At 40.0% G+C, this 16,127-nt stretch overlaps 1 protein-coding gene across 1 annotated transcript in view; it reads left to right on the top strand.

The window, feature by feature from the left end:
- Positions 1–1,465: 1,465 nt before the first annotated feature.
- The window catches only part of LOC308080153 (1-phosphatidylinositol 4,5-bisphosphate phosphodiesterase delta-4-like), a gene marked incomplete at its 3' end in the record, with an annotated part of 51,003 nt that continues 36,341 nt past the window's right edge, over positions 1,466–16,127 (top strand). The window contains exons 1-2 of the mRNA XM_080421931.1: positions 1,466–1,550; positions 13,508–13,558. Of these exons, the coding sequence (XP_080278057.1) occupies positions 13,534–13,558 (25 nt within the window). The 5' untranslated portion in view covers positions 1,466–1,550; positions 13,508–13,533. The remainder of the gene's footprint in view (positions 1,551–13,507; positions 13,559–16,127) is intronic.

The following is a 16,127-nucleotide window of genomic DNA, read 5'->3' as shown; positions in this document are numbered from 1 at the left end:
TGTTCTTTAGTGTTTCAAACACAACTTTACTGTAAGTACAGTATATATATATATACGACTAGAGGAGACATGCAGGACCACATGCTTTCCTAAGTAGAAGAAGAAGAAAAGCAAGAATTATAATCAAATGCGACACAATGACTTTAGCCGATAGCCGATACTGATACCGATATTAGTTTATTTAGATGTGGGTGTTATTATTTCCCTCTTTAGTGCCAGGGGAACAAATACATCTTCATTATAAGAAATAACTGTTCAGAATCTGCAGAAACAACAACATAATTGCCTCCTAATAACTCCTGTAACTTTAACCAGCAAAAAAAAACAACAATCATTTTTATACATTTTTTATATTTCTTTGACGATACTGATCGGTGACCGATAGTGGCAAATGTCGTCTGATACCGATATGTAGTCGATATATTGGTGCATTCCTACTTTGGAGTGTTTCCATTGGAAATGTTTACATTTCAGCGACAAAGTACATATACCTGAATACCTTTATGTGATGACAGGCGTGTCATCGACTGAACGCTCCTTTTCGCAACAGGGACAGCTGTTACCAGTGACAGGACAAAAAACAAGAGTGAGAGAAAGAAAGAGAGAGAGAGGGAGAGACAAAGAGAAAGGGAGCGAGAGAGAGAGAGACAAAGAGAAAGAGGGAGAGAGAGAGAGAGATAGAGAGACAGGTGTCCCCTCCAGTGACAGGCTGGTGATGGGCAGTGGTGAAAAGTAACTAAGTACATTTACTTAAGTACTGTACTTAAAGTACAATTTTGAAGTGTTTGTACTTTACTTGGGTATTTCCAATTTCCACTACTTTTACTTCTACTCCACTACATCTCAGAGGCAAATATTGTACTTTTTACTCCACTACAATTATTTGAAAACTTTAGTTACTAGTTACTTTTCAGATATAAATCATTATATTATAAAACATACATTAACCACTTTAGTCCTATTTTATACATAGGCTATTTGAAAATAGCAGATCTACAAGCTCACAACGCGTCGCATCGCGACGCGTTGTGAGCTTGTAGATCGGCTATTTTCAAACATTTTAGTACTTTTACTTTTGCTACTTTAAGTACATTTTGTTACCAATACTTTTGTACTTTTACTCGAGTTAATTTTGAATTCCAGACTTCTACTCGCAACGGAGCACTTCTACATCGCAGCATCGGTACTTTTACTTAAGTAAAACATTTGAGTAACTTTTCCACCACTGGTGGAGGTGAGGAGGGGAGGAGGAGGAAGGAGAGAGGAGAGGAGAGGAGAGGAGAGGAGAGGAGAGGAGAGGAGGGACACACAGAGCAGAGTGACGCCGTGCTGACTGCAGGTCAGCTGTCTCTGTCTCTGTCCAGGGTGACAACGAGGAGGAGGAGGAGGAGGAGGAGGAGGGAGACAGAAGGACAGACGGACAGTAGGCTACGGACGGACGGACAGACAGACGGACACGGATCTGTCTGCTGGCTGGGTTTACACTCTGTAGAGTTCTAGCTCTCCTGCTTCAGCCAAGCCAACAGCAGACCAGGATGAACCTCCAACAGGTGAGACACACACACACACACACACACACACACACACACACACACACACACACACACACACACACACACACACACACACACACACACACACACGCACACACACACACACACACACACACACACACACACACACACACACAGAGAGAGAGAGAGAGAGAGAGAGCTTCTACTGTGGCTATTCTGCGTTTTCACTTGCTTTAGTTTGGGTCAACTCTACTTTCAAGGGTATAATAATAGCATTGAATCAGTGGTGTAAAGTAACTAAGCACATTTACTCAAGTACTGTACTTATGTACAATTGTCAGGATTTTTTACTTTACTGGAGTATTTCCAGTTTTCAGTACTTTTAATTCTACTCCACTACATCTCAGAGGCAAATATTGTACTTTTTACTCCACTAGGATTATTTGAAAACTTTAGTTACTAGTTACTTTGCGGATATAAATGATTATATTATAAGACTTACGTTAACCTCTTTAGCCCTATTTTATACCTAGGCTTTTTTGAAAATAGCAGATCTTCAAGCTCACAACGCGCTGTGAGCCTGTAGCACTTTTTACTTTTGGTACTCCACAAGTCTATTTTGATGCCAATACTTTTGTACTTTTACTCGAGTAACATTTTGAACACAGGCCTTTTACTGGTAACAGAGTATTTTTTATATTGTGGTATTGTTACTTTGACTTAAGTCAAATATCTGAGTACTTCTTCCACCGCTGAATAGATTTATATAAAAACAAAAAGCAAACGAAAGGGGAAAACCAGGCTGAATGCTTTGTTTGACAATGTGAACTATAGGACATAGACTTGTTGGGTCATGTTTTATAGACACAGTTTGATTAACCCATTAAGACCCGATTCTACATGTCTCCTAAATCTCAACAGTATTCTGAAAAAACAAATGTTTCTATATTAGTGGTGCTCAATCTTTTTCATGTCAAGGACCACCAAAATGGTATGTATTTGGCCGCGGACCCCCATCAAAATATGTTGTTCCAGGGACCCCCCAGAAGCAAAGATTTGAGTTAAAAATGTTCGCTTAAAAAATATATATATTCAAAGATTTGCACACATTTTCAGGAATTTTCAAAAATAGCAGATCTACAAGCTCATAGCGCGGCACTCGGTGCCGCGCTATGAGCTTGTAGATCTGCTATTTTTGAATAGCCCAAAGTGTAAAATAATGCTTTTTAGCTCAAATCTAAAAATGACACAGTTCCAGGTCTTAATGGGTTAAATGGTGAAGCATATCACTGCTGAAACCTTGTATCTCCATATTCTAACCGTTTGTGTTTGTTTGTAAATGAACGCCCTACTCGATCATTACTTACAACGTCACACAAAAAAGCAACAAAAGCAGCAGATCTACAAGCTCGTATTGAGCTGGTAGATCTGCTACTTTTTGGGATATTTTTTTAATTTGAATCCTGAACAGTAATTACAGTTTTGGACATGTGAGGTTTCTCTACTGGACAGAGTCGATGTGTTGGTGTAACACGTCTCAGTTGGACATGGTAACGGAAGAGAGTATGTTACATACATATGTTTGGTCGTCTCCAATGTCAGGGTTATATAGCAGAATAATCTAAAACAACAACGACAACAAAGCAAACGAGTGTGAGTCTGAGTGAATTGCTTGGTTTAAAGGTAGGGTAAGTCATTTACTTTGGTTAAAATAAGTGTTAAATAGCTCTATATTGTGATAGTACTCATTGCTATAGAGTGTTTGTTCAGTTAAAGGAGTCTCCCATGTCTCTCCAGCTCTTTATTAAACAGAAAATGCATTTTAAGTGCTCTCTCCTGATTGGCTTGAATGTTGTCACCTACCTGACAATGTACTATATTGTGTTTACTAAAGAGCTGGAGAGACCCCTGTGACCGAACAAACACTCTGTAGCAATGATTACTATCACAATATAGTACCTTAACCTTTTTAACAAAAAAATATATACCACTTACCCTACCTTTAACTTTGAAAATATGAGAGTACAGTTTGTTGTTAGGTCATGTTTTGGACATGGTTGTGATGTAACAGTGGTGGGGAAAAGTACTCACATGTTTTACTTAAGTAAAAGTATCGATACGGCAATGTAGCAGTACTCTGTTACAAGTAAAAGTCTGGAATTCAATATTTACTTGTGTAAAAGTGCAAAAGTATTGGTTTCAAAATGTGTAAAATGTCTAAAAATCTTTTGAAAATAGCAAATCTACAAGCTCACAATGCATTGTGAACTTGTAGATCGGCTATTTTCAAAAGGTCGAAATGTATATAGGGCTGAAGTGGTTAATGTATGTTTTGTAATATAATAACATAAAAAAAAGTAACTAAAGTTTTCAAATAATTGTAGTCGAGTAAAAGTACAATATTTGCCCCTGAGGTGTAGTGGAGTAGAAGTAAAAGTACTGAAAACTGGAAATACTCCAGTAAAGTAAAAAAAAAAAAATAGCTCAAAATTGTACTTACAGTAGGTACAGTATTTGAGTAAATGTACTTAGTTACTTTACATCACTGATATCTGTGAACACTTCACAGTCAGAAACACAGGTAAAGGAAGAGAACATGAAGGTGAGCACTGTACAGTATACAATTATGCTTTTCAAGTCAAATGTTCCTATTGCTATCAGAGAGGTTCTATAAGATGAAATGGAAAGTTTTGCATAGAAGCTTCTTTGCTGCCTTTACAACTCGACTGCACGACTTTGCTGGACTTTTACCGCCAGTGACCATGCTTTCAATCCCACATAATTAACCCACTGTAAATAATGATAATAATAATAATAATAATACACTTTATTTATATAGCACCTTTCATGACATGAATGCAGTTCAAAGTGCTACAGAGCAAATATTTAAAAAAAAACAATAATTGAACCCTGTGGAATACCAGAGCAGATGTCGTGTTTGTCTGAATCAAGGTCGGCTACTGTAGGTTGAGAAAAATAGCTTCTGCCTGTTAGGTAAGAATTAAACCAAGACAAGGCCGTGCCTGACAAACCTATCCAGTACTCCAGGCGTTGCATTAAAATGGTATGATCAATTGTATCAAATGCAGCCGTTAGGTCAAGGAGCAGGAGGACGGATACATTTTTATTGTCAGAGGACACACTAAGATCATTCATTACTTTCACAAGTGCTGTTTCTGTGCTGTGACCTTTCCTGAAGCCAGGTTGGAATTTGTTATGCATCTTTTTGTTCTGTAGAAACACTTCTAATTGGAAGATCCTTTTTTCTAGGACCTTGACCAGAAAAGGCAGATTAGAAATGGGTATATAGTTACCCAGCACAGAGAGGTCGAGGTTGTGTTTCTTGAGTAATAAGGGCCTGACTATACAGCCGTTTTAAGTGAGTCTGTTAACAATCTTTAAGATATCACCAATCACACTGTCTAAAACCTCTTTGAGAAAGGGGGTGGGGGTTGCATCCAGTGAACAGGAGGATGATGTCATATGGTTTTGCGGAGTGGTAAAACTATTTAGTTGTACCACCTGTTGTTCATTTATAATTGAATACCGGTAGTTCAAAACAAGAATAACATTAGTTTGTTTTCAATGAAGTTCAAGACGACTCCCACTGACCTTTCATGTTTGTTTTTATTTGTATAAAAGTCCCATGTCGGCAGAAACCTCGTATATCCGTTTACAACTTTTTTTTTGTAAAATAATAAGTCATACTACAGTCTCACACAAAAGTAATAGCCGATCTACAAGCGTGTCACATTGTAACATGCTGCTGTGGGCTTGTATATTGGTTATTTTTGAGTTGTTGTATGTATTTACAAGAGCTTGTGACTCTAAAGTTATCACTACATGGATGGATAGGAACACTTGTTCCTGAAATGCAACATGAACCCAGGAACATTCACCACAGATCACAACGCATCGCATCACCACGCTGTGTGAGCTTGTAGATCGGATATTTTCAGCTGAGAGATTTGGCGTAGAGGGAAAAAAAGAGCCGACCAATTACAGAGCCAACTCCGGTAAACTAAGTATTAGTTAAACCATAGTATTAGTTTACTAAGTATATAGGGTTTAAGTGGATAATTGCTCCTAATAGTTAGGAAGAGTTAAATGCAGAGGCTGAATTTCACAGACGTATAAATGTGTACATTGACGATACCCAGCAACATTAACCCATTATATCCGGGAAAGCAAAAAAAAACATATATAGCACATTGGTTCTCAAAGTGGCCGGGGACCCCCAGTGGCCCAGGGGGGTTCGAGGGGGTCCCCAGCAAAAGCAGTTAATATAGTGTGACGTGTCACAATCATTTTAACCACTTTAAAGGGCAAGACCACTTTGTTAGAGGTTTGGGTTGTGTAGTTACCTTGCCATTATGTAACTCCCAAAGGTGGGCAAGAAATACAAAATAATTGTTCCATTGATTAGAAATTGATAATTCAAAATATGCTCCTCATTGACTTACATTGTACAGTGAAACAGCTCTCAAGTCACTCTTTTAGCATGTAAATGGACGCAAACAAAGTTGATTCAGACAATATAGAACCTCACCAAACCCAGTACTGTTTTTTTTTTTAATACAAATTTTAGCTTTCCGTTGATTTTGCTATTTTTCTTTAGAAGAAAACCCGGACTGGATCCGCGGATCCGGATCCGGATCTTCAAATAGTAAAATCAACAGGAAGTTGACATTTTTATTAAAAAAACAAACAGTACTGGGTTTGGTGATGTTCTATATTCTCTGAATCAGCTTTGTTTGTGTTAGTTTATGTGCTAAAAGAGTGGCTTTGAGAGCTGTTTCACCGTACAATGTAAGTCAATGAGGAGCATATTTTGAATTACCAATTTCTAATCAATGGAGCAATTATTTTTGATTTGTTGTCCACCTTTGGAGTTACACCATGGCAAGGTAAATACACAACCCAAACCTCTACCAAATGGTCTTGCCCTTTAACCATTATTTTATACTTTGGCTCTTCAAAAATAGCAGATAAACAAACTCATACTGCGTCACTTCTTGTCCTGCTATGAGCTTGTAGATCTGCTATTTTTGAAAAATTGTGAAAATGTGTGCATTTTTTGAACAAACATTTTTAACTCAAATCTTTGCTTCTGGGGGTCCCTGGAACAACATATTGTTTAGATAATTGTGGGGGTCCTTGACATGAAAAAGTTTGAGAAGCACTGATGTTACAACATAAGTTTTTCAGAAAACTAGGATTTAATGTGTTAAAAGGGGACAACATTATTACAGCGCTATAATAATCTAAGAGCAACAGACATTTGGAACAGCATCACCACAAGTTGCAAACAACATGATTTTGAGAATAGACCACCCACATAAATGGCCGGAGCAGTCTCAAATAGGTCCCAATTAATGCAGGAATTGGCAACTAGGGGTGCAACGGTACTAATAGATTAGAATAGACTAATATATTTAATTGATTATGAAGATTAATTGATAGTCGATAATTTTTATAAAATAATTGATTCATAATTAATCCCTATGTTGAGTTTTCTTTTTTTTTCTTAAAAAATATAGTGAAAATAGCAGATCCACAAGCTCACAATGTGATGCGTTTTTCTCGATGTTTTGCACAACACCGGGACAAAGTAGCGGTTCCCGGTTCGATCCTGGGCTGCCACTGTGTTACTGTCGAAGTGTCCTTGAGCAAGACACTGAACCGCTAACCGCTCCCGTTGTGCAGGTTGGAGCCTTGCATGGTTTCCCTCCAGCCAATCGGTGTGTGAATTTAACGCACTTTGTATAGCGGGCGCTTTATAAATGCTCCCATTTACCACCATTTAATCATTAGGAAACAATCGCTAAGAAAACAATCGATAGCTGCTGCAAGCCCTGCTATTGGCCCACACGGTCATGGGTCAGTGGTGTTACTCAAGTACTGTACTTAAGTACAATTTTGAGGTACTTTTACTTTACTGGAGTATTTCCAATTTTCAATACTTTTACTTCTACTCCACTACATCTCAGAGACAAATATTGTACTTGTACTCCACTACAATTATTTGAAAATCTTTATTTACTAGTTACTTTGCAGATATAAATGACTATATTATAAAACAATACATTAACCACTTCAGCCCTATTTTATACATAGGCTATTTGAAAATAGCCGATCTACAAGCTTCACAACGCGTCGCGACGCGTTGTGAAGCTTGTAGATCTGCTATTTTCAAACATTATAGTACTTCTACTTTTGGTACTTTAAGTATATTTTGATGCCAATACTTTTGTACTTTTACTCAAGTAAATTTAGAATTCCAGGACTTTTAACTTGTAACAGGGTACTCCTACATCGCAGTATTGACACTTCTACTTAAGTAAAACATTTGAGTACTTTTCCCACCACTGTGTTTATACCACCAATTTAATCGTTAGAAAAACAATCGCTATTAGAAAACAATCGATAGCTGCTAGCCTGCAAGCTAGCCCTGCCATTGGCCCCCACACACACGGTCACGGGGTCCCATGGGCCCCCGCCCGGCGCTGTATATATGATGGGGTCATGGTGGGTGAAAGGAGGGCGGTGAAGCGAGACAGAGCTTTGGGGAGAGAGCTTAGTGTGGCTTAGTGGCTGTAGAACGGTAGAACTGGGACAGGGTGTTAGAACAGGAAGTGGAAGAGACATGAAAAAAATAAATTAAAAAAATGCAAGCGTGAAAGAATGCCACTAGAGATTTAACCCATTCAGACCGCGAACGCATCTGTGTGTCCTTTTGTTAGGTGTCTTTGGGCTATTCAAAAACAGCAGATCTACCGGCTCATAGCGCGGCACCGAGTGCCGCGCTATGAGCTGGTAGATCTGCTATTTTTTTTTTATCGTGAAAATTGGTGCATGAGTCTTTGACTATATATATTTTTTTAAAGCGAACATGTTTAACTCAAATCTTTGCTTCTGGGGGGTCCCTGGAACAACATATTTTGAGATGGGGGTCCGCGGCCAAATACATATCTAAAAAGGCCTTCTAAATCCTAACAGTATATGTTGCTATATGCAGTGGTGGTGCTTCAACTTTTTCTATGTCAAGGACCCCCCAAAATGATATGTATTTGGCCGCGGACCCCCATATCAAAATATGTTGTTCCAGGAACCCCCAGAAGCACCGATCGGAGTTAAAAATTTTCGCTTTAAAACATATTTATATATTATATTTATATTCAAAGATTTGCACAAAGTTTGTGCAAAAAAAAAAAAAAAAAAAAAAAATTCAAGGAAGAAAAAGTCATATTTTATTATTTTTTAATAGCCCAAAGAAATCTTAAAATGACACGGATGCGTTCCCGGGTCTTAATAGGTTAAACAGGGTCCTGATTGGCTGTGGGTGTGTCACCCAGAGAGCGGGACAGGCCTGGATGAGAGCAGAACAAAGGGCTTTGCTGATGCTTCATGTCTACAGAGACAGACCCCTACACAACAGGGTCCAACATCAGTCAGTCTGGTGTCACGGTTGCCATGTCCGCCTATTATAAGCGACTTTGGGCTCAACGCATCGCAATGCGTTGTGAGCTTATAGAGCGGCTCATTTCAAATAGACGATATAGATTAAATGGTGGTAAATGGTGCTATTTAGCCGTGGTGTATATATAGGTTTAAAGTGGTTAAACTGATATAGTCGCCTCTTTTGGGCTTGTTCTCGTAGGCCTTGCGTATTTCTCTTGCAAAATCTGTCTACAAAATCTACAAAATCTGTCTATAAAATCTACAAAATCTGTCTACACTGTATAGTGTGTGTGTAGAACGGTTCTTTTAGTGGTGATGTTTACTGTCAGAAAGAAGTGTTGAGAAAACAGCGTTTCTTTCAGGCCATGGAGGTGGTTATATGTATCACTTTAAAGGAGTAGTTCACCCAAACCAATGACTTATTTTCTATCAATTACACACGCTATGAAGCCTTGAATTCATGGAGATTTGTTTTTAGTTTTTGTTGCATTCCTAAGACAATAATTATGATGACCGGGTCATACATCAGTAGGAGACACAGTAGGAATTTTTATCCCGCGATTTTGTAACCCTTATTTTTCACCCGGTGCCAATTTTCTAAGTGATCCTGGGCGCTACACTCCCCCCACCAGCCTAGGGAGGCCAGGGCCGAGCTCATGCCTCCTTCAATGCATGCAATTCAATTTCACTCGCTCCATACAATGCCTTAGCCTGGTAAACCCTCCCTCCAGAAATCTCATTTCTATTTGATTCCTGGAGTGAGTCTGGCCTGATCCGCCTTTCTGCAATATTGGCTGTGTATGCCAAACGGCCGAGCCTATCAGCGTCGTCGCTCATTGTTCTGTGATTGACAGCTTACGTTGGCCAATCAGGTGCCGAGTTCGAGTGAGCCCAAAACACGAACGGCAGCCATCTTTTTCTTGAGCGGCCAATTCTCCGCTATTTTTTTACTTCAAAAAGCTCTCTAACTTCTATTTTGAGGCACGGAATTTACTTATAAGATATCGTTTGGATAGAATTTAGTTGTTTAACTTCATATATGTGGTCAATTAATCATGACAAAGCCTATTTAAAAATAAAAATTTAGAGAACCGGTAGGGGCGGGCAGTGACACCATTCTATCCGAATAAGGCAACCCATTTTGGGTATGGCTGTCTCAAAAGTCTCGTTGCGTCACATTAAGACTGGTGAACTGCTGATTGGCTGAAGGGGAAAAATTATCATTGGCTGAAGGGGTTGTCAGTCAACGGTATTACTCCCGCCCAACTCCAGCACAGCCAATATTGCAGAAAGGCGGATCAGGCCAGACTCACTCCTGGAATCAAATAGAAATGAGATTTCTGGAGGGAGGGTTTACCAGGCTAACAATGCCTCACAATGAGGCATGGCATCGAGAAGTGCTTTTTGCCCATCCCCTCCCTCCTCCCCCCCCAACTTACCTCCCCCTTTTTTTTTCTTAATGTTTGTCTGTCTATAATGTCCCCAATGAATTCACTGTCTCCCAATGTAATGTTTCCCAATGTAATGTTATGTATTCCTGCAAATGTATCCCTCTGTTTGTATGTCTGTTTCTTTGTGAGGACTGCGGATGAAAACTAGCATCTTTGCTAAATCCGGTGTATTTACGTCTTGACGTTCATTAATATGCATTGTCCTGTCCAAATAAACAAATGAATGAATGAATGCATGAGAGCCAACTGACCTTCTTGTCGCCTGACAGGGGGGAGTTTCCCCGGTAGGACGTAGAGTGTGGAAGGAACACGTTATTCCAACCAGTTCCTTTCCCCTCAGTATAGGAGACTCTTTGAGTCGACTCCACCGGTCATGACATTATTGGTTTAGGATCAGGAATGCGACCAAAACTAAAAAAATCCCCATGAATTCAAGGCTTCATGGGGTGTGTGTAATTGATAGAAAATAAGACTTTTTTTGGGGGGGTGAACTACTCCTTTAAGGCAGGGGTCTTCAAGGTTTTTTAGGCTAAGGACCCCTTCGCTGAGAGAGAGATGAAGCAGACCCCACCCCAGACACGATCTGCTTACTTTTGCTATTTTTGCATTTTAATCCTGAAAAGTAACAGTTTTGGACACATCACATGAGGTCTCCACCCGACAGAGAGGATAATGATTATGCAAACAGGGCTGCACGTTCTCCTCTCTGATGCAGGGGGGAGGTTTTGCGTGTCAACCTGCTTCTCTTTCCAGCGTCTCACGTTGACGTGGTTTCGTAACGTGTGAACATGAAACTTAAAGAACTAGTTCACCCAAAGGAGTTCAAGGAGCTTGTTTTGGTCGGTCTCTCTCCTGCCGGAGATGGTCAAATTATCGGCTTAGGAATGCGGCAAAAACATAACAATCTCCTTAGTTGAATTCAAGGCTGCCTTCATGGAGTGTGTCATTGATAACTTCTGGGGGGTCCCCGAAACAACATATTTTGAGATGGGGGTCCACGGCCAAATACATATAATTTTTGAGAAATTAAAGCAACATAAGTTTTTCAAAAACTCAAAAAATATATATACATTCAAAGACCCAGCATTTTCCATGATTTTTCCAAAAAATAGCAGATCTACAAGCTCATAGCGCGGCACTCAGTGCCGCACTATGAGCTTGTATATCTGCTATTTTTTAATATTAGAGTTAAATAGCTCTATATTCGGATAGTACTCATAGTTCAGTGTTTCTATAGAGTAATAGAGTAAATAGAACATACATTTCCAGGTCGGGATACCAATTCCATCCAATCAGGAGAGAACTCTTAAAGGATATAGGATAAACACACAGAGCTTTAGGGTTTTGTTTTAACCAAAACATATCACTCACAGCACCGTTAACCACTAGCAGCACCTTTGACCTCAAGCGTCCCTATCTTGGGACGAACATTCGTGGGAAATAGTAGCAATCGGTTGATCCGCTATTTTCGGCGAAGAGATTTGGTGTAAAAGAGAATACTGTAGGAGCAGTCTGTGGTTCTCAGCCTTTTCAGGCCGCGAAATATTGTGAAAATAGACGATCTACAAGCTCGCACGTTGTTGTGAGCTTGTAGATCGGCTATTTTCACGATTTTTTGCCTCTTTCTTATATTATTTGACAATCTGGCCAATGTTTGACCAGTTCCTATAGTATAGTTTGTTGATTAGTTTTGATGCAGTAATGGACTGGATTAGTTTAGTTTTACATATTAAAACATTTAACGTCCTTAAATTGTCACTTTACTGTCATCTGGGGACCCCCCCCCCCCTCACAGCTCAGTGGCCTCGTGGTTAGAGTGTGCGCCCTGAGATTGGGTGGCTGTGCTTACACGTGGAGTGGGCGACGGATTCAAACCCCACACCCCTGTATCAGTGTTGATTTCGTCGACTAAAACTACGACGAAAAATGTTGGTCGACCACCTTCTTTCACTGACGAAAACGACATAAAAACTAAGCTACGACGACTAAAACTAAGACTGAATATATTGACAATTTCGTCAACAAATAAAAACTAGACTAAAATATTAGTGAGGGATCTAGTGGAGAAGAGATCCAGTAGAACTAAAAGACGAGTCAAGTGAAAAAATCATGTCCCGACCCAGAACCAGTAATCACTATTTGCCAGTGATTGCTGTCAACACTCAACATGCAACTGTTGTAACTGTTTGTTGTCAACATTATCATTTTTCTTTGTTGTTCTTGGGTGCGTTCGGAAATATAGCACTGAGCGCACTGGACAATACAAACTAATAGGCGAGTGCGCTCCCGGTGCGCATTTCCAAACGCACCCCTTATGTTTTCTATATGTGTGTAATCTCGGCATCGTTGTAAATGAGGGTCTCCCTCAATGATCTCTCCGAGAATCTTAAATAAAGGTTGAATGAATGAACTATAGGGCACCTAATACAGCCCCCTGTGGGACCCCCCGGTCAACTGATTGCGAACCGTGCTCGGGTTGTGTCTGTGTCTCTGTGTGCACTGCCTGTGTGCACTGCCTGTGTGCAGCTCCTCTGAGATAAGTAAATGTCCAATTTAGACGTACCATACATCAAATGAAAGGTCTTTGAAAACTGAACACACCTGTCAAGGTTGCGTTTAAGCCCGCCCCTTCCCCCGGAAGCCACGCCCCGGAGAAGGCTCCTAAAAACTCCCCATTGAAACCCCATGTTAAATGAAAAGTGCCCGAATCGCTCCCAAACTTTTTCTACCCCCCCTAAGTGGGGGTCTACAAACAAATACTTCGGGCTCGGATTTTGGCTCCGCCCCCCGGAAGTGGGTGAAACAGGCACTTCAAACACTTTGTTGAATTGTTCAAAAACATTCAAAGTTTTTTTTTTGTGAATTTTTATTTTTCTAAGATGCTCCTTTTAACGCAGATTTTTTTTTTGTATTAATTTTTTTATTGCTTACTTTTTTTTAAGTATTTTTTTTCATTCTTTTTTTTCTTTTTTGCGTTCGCTTACCGCGTTCGCGCGTCTTACTTGTGAAGTATATAATGTTTAAGTGGTGTGTGGGGTGGCTTTGTTTCATTGTACGCTCCTGTTTCTGTGTTCTCCACAGATGGCAGAGGAGTGACAGAACTACAAATGGCTTCCACCGGGAGTGGCATGCGTAAGTGTTACTCAACAGTCTGTCACTGTGTCGTCCTGGCTTATTTAAAGTCCAATTTAGGACACTTTCACTTAAAAATAACCAGCCAACCGCCGCCTGCCGCCTGCTAATGGCTGGGCTGATCCAGGATAAGTAGGCTAAGCTGTTTCCTAGTCTAAACATCAGAGTGTGTGTCTGTGTGTGCGTGTGTGCGTGTGTGCGTGTGCGTGTGCGTGTGCGTGTGCGTGTGCGTGTGCGTGTGTGTGTGTGCGTGTGTGTGCGTGTGCGTGTGCATGTGCGTGTGCGTGTGCGTGCGTGTGCGTGTGTGTGTGTGTGTGCTTTGCAGTGTCCTCATAAGGGTAGAAAGTTGAGGGTTAAATAGGGCTATGGCTGGGCATTAGAATTAGGATAGAGTTAGGGTTATGTTAAGGCAGGGGTCTTCAACGTTTTCAGGCCAAGGACCCCCTAGCTGAGCGAGAGATGAAGCCGGGACCCCCTCTATATTGTATAAAATTGTGTTTCAGATAAACTTTTGCTGCTGTTTTTTCCCTCTACACACCTATAACTCTTTGCCAAAAATAGCCGATCTACAAGCTCATAGATAGCTTGTAGATAAAGTTCTCCTCAGAAAAGGGATGCTAGGGTTCAAGTGGTTAATGTAAAAAAAAAAACATCATATCACACAAAGATTCGGCGGACCCCCTGTAGTAGCTCTGAGGACCCCCTAGGGGTCCCGGACCCCCTGTTGAAGACCCCTGTGTTACGGTAAGATAAAGGGATAAATTATAACGTTTTTGCTTGCTAAAAAGCTTTTTTTTTGTTAAAAGGTTATTGCTCTATAATGTGATAGTAATCATTGCTATAGAGTGTTTGTTCAGTAACAGTGTTGAATGTCTCTATAATGTGATAGTAATCATTGCTATGGAGTGTTTGTTCAGTAACAGTGGTCTCCATGTCTGTCCAGCTGTTTAGAAAAATAGAAAATAACATTTCAGATGGGACACCAATTTAATCCAATCAGGAGAGAGAACCTATTTATCAGCTTTCATGTAGTTTTTCCATCAGTTCCGATATCACTTATTCAGCCTGTGTTCTCTCCTTATTAGATGAAACTGTTATTGTGACCTGAACATTTATTTTCTGTTTACTAAAGAGACGTTTTGAACAAACACTATAGCAATGATTACTGCAGGAATAGCTATTCAACACATACTTTAACACGCACGCACGCACGCACGCACGCACGCACGCACGCACGCACGCACGCACGCACGCACGCACACACACACACACACACACACACACACACACACACACACACACACACACACACACACACACACACACACACACACACACACACACAATAAATACATATAAATGTATATAAATATATATGAATATAAACAGCTAGTCTTCCTGGTGTTCACATGGAGACACTTCACAAAGTTACACATAAAAGCCATAAATTCAAACTCAGCAACACAGCACATAGTAAACAAACTAATGATGTTATGTTAAGGTAAAGGGTTAAGTTTAGGGAATTAGTGCAGTCTCCTCGTTCGGATGACACACACACACACACACACACACACACACACACACACACACACACACACACACACACAGACGTAATGTTCCATTAAAAGTGGAACATTTGGTTCCATATGTAATGGAAACAAATGTGTGGGGGAAAAAAAGTGGCGCGTCCCTTAACAAAAGCGAACATTCTGCAAAAAATAGCTGACCTACAAGTTAACAACGTGGCGCGTTGACCCGCGTCGTGAGCTTGTAGAACGGCTATTTTCGGCTGAGATTATTTATGTAGAGGGACAAAAAAGGAGAGGGCCTAGTGCAGACCCCTGGGTGACTCCAGGCAACTATAAGTAGAGAGCGTGAAAAGAAAGAAAAAGAAACAAAAAGGAGTTGAGTCCAGTCCAACTTGGAGATGTATTCATTATATGGACTTTCTGCCTCTCTGGATTGAAGGGAAATCTCACTCCTCTCTTCAGCTTGTGTGAGGTTTCCATGGGTGTGCGTGTGCATGCCATGTGTTTGCATGTTTGAGTGTTATGGTTAAAGGGCAAGACCACTTTGGTAGAGGTTTGGGTTGGGTAGTTACCTTGCCATGATGTAACTCCAAAGGTGGACGAGAAATTGAAAATAATTGTTCCATTGATTAGAAATTGATCATTCTAAATATGCTCCTCATTGACTTACATTGTACGCTGAAACAGCTCTCAGTCTTTTAGCACATAAACAAACGCAAACAAAGCTGATTCAAACAAAATAGAACATCACCAAACCCAGTCTTATTTATTTATTTTTATAATAATTTCAACTTCCTGTTGATTTTACTATTTGAGGATCCGGATCCACGGATCCAGTCCAGGTTTCCTTATCCTAATAAAAATAGCTAAATCAACAGGAAGTTGACATTTATATATATATAAAAAAAACAGTACTGTGTTTGGTGATTTTCTATATTGTCTAAATCAACTTTGTTTGCGTTTTGTTTACATGCTAAAAGAGTGACTTTGAGAGCTGTTTTACCGTACAATGTAAGTCAATGAGGAGCATATTTTTTATT

The sequence above is a fragment of the Gymnoscopelus braueri genome, assembly GCF_963280865.1.
Source record: "Gymnoscopelus braueri genome assembly, chromosome: 24".
NCBI lineage: Eukaryota > Metazoa > Chordata > Actinopteri > Myctophiformes > Myctophidae > Gymnoscopelus > Gymnoscopelus braueri.
Note: the sequence above shows the minus strand (reverse complement) of the source record. Positions and strands in the feature narration are given on the sequence as shown.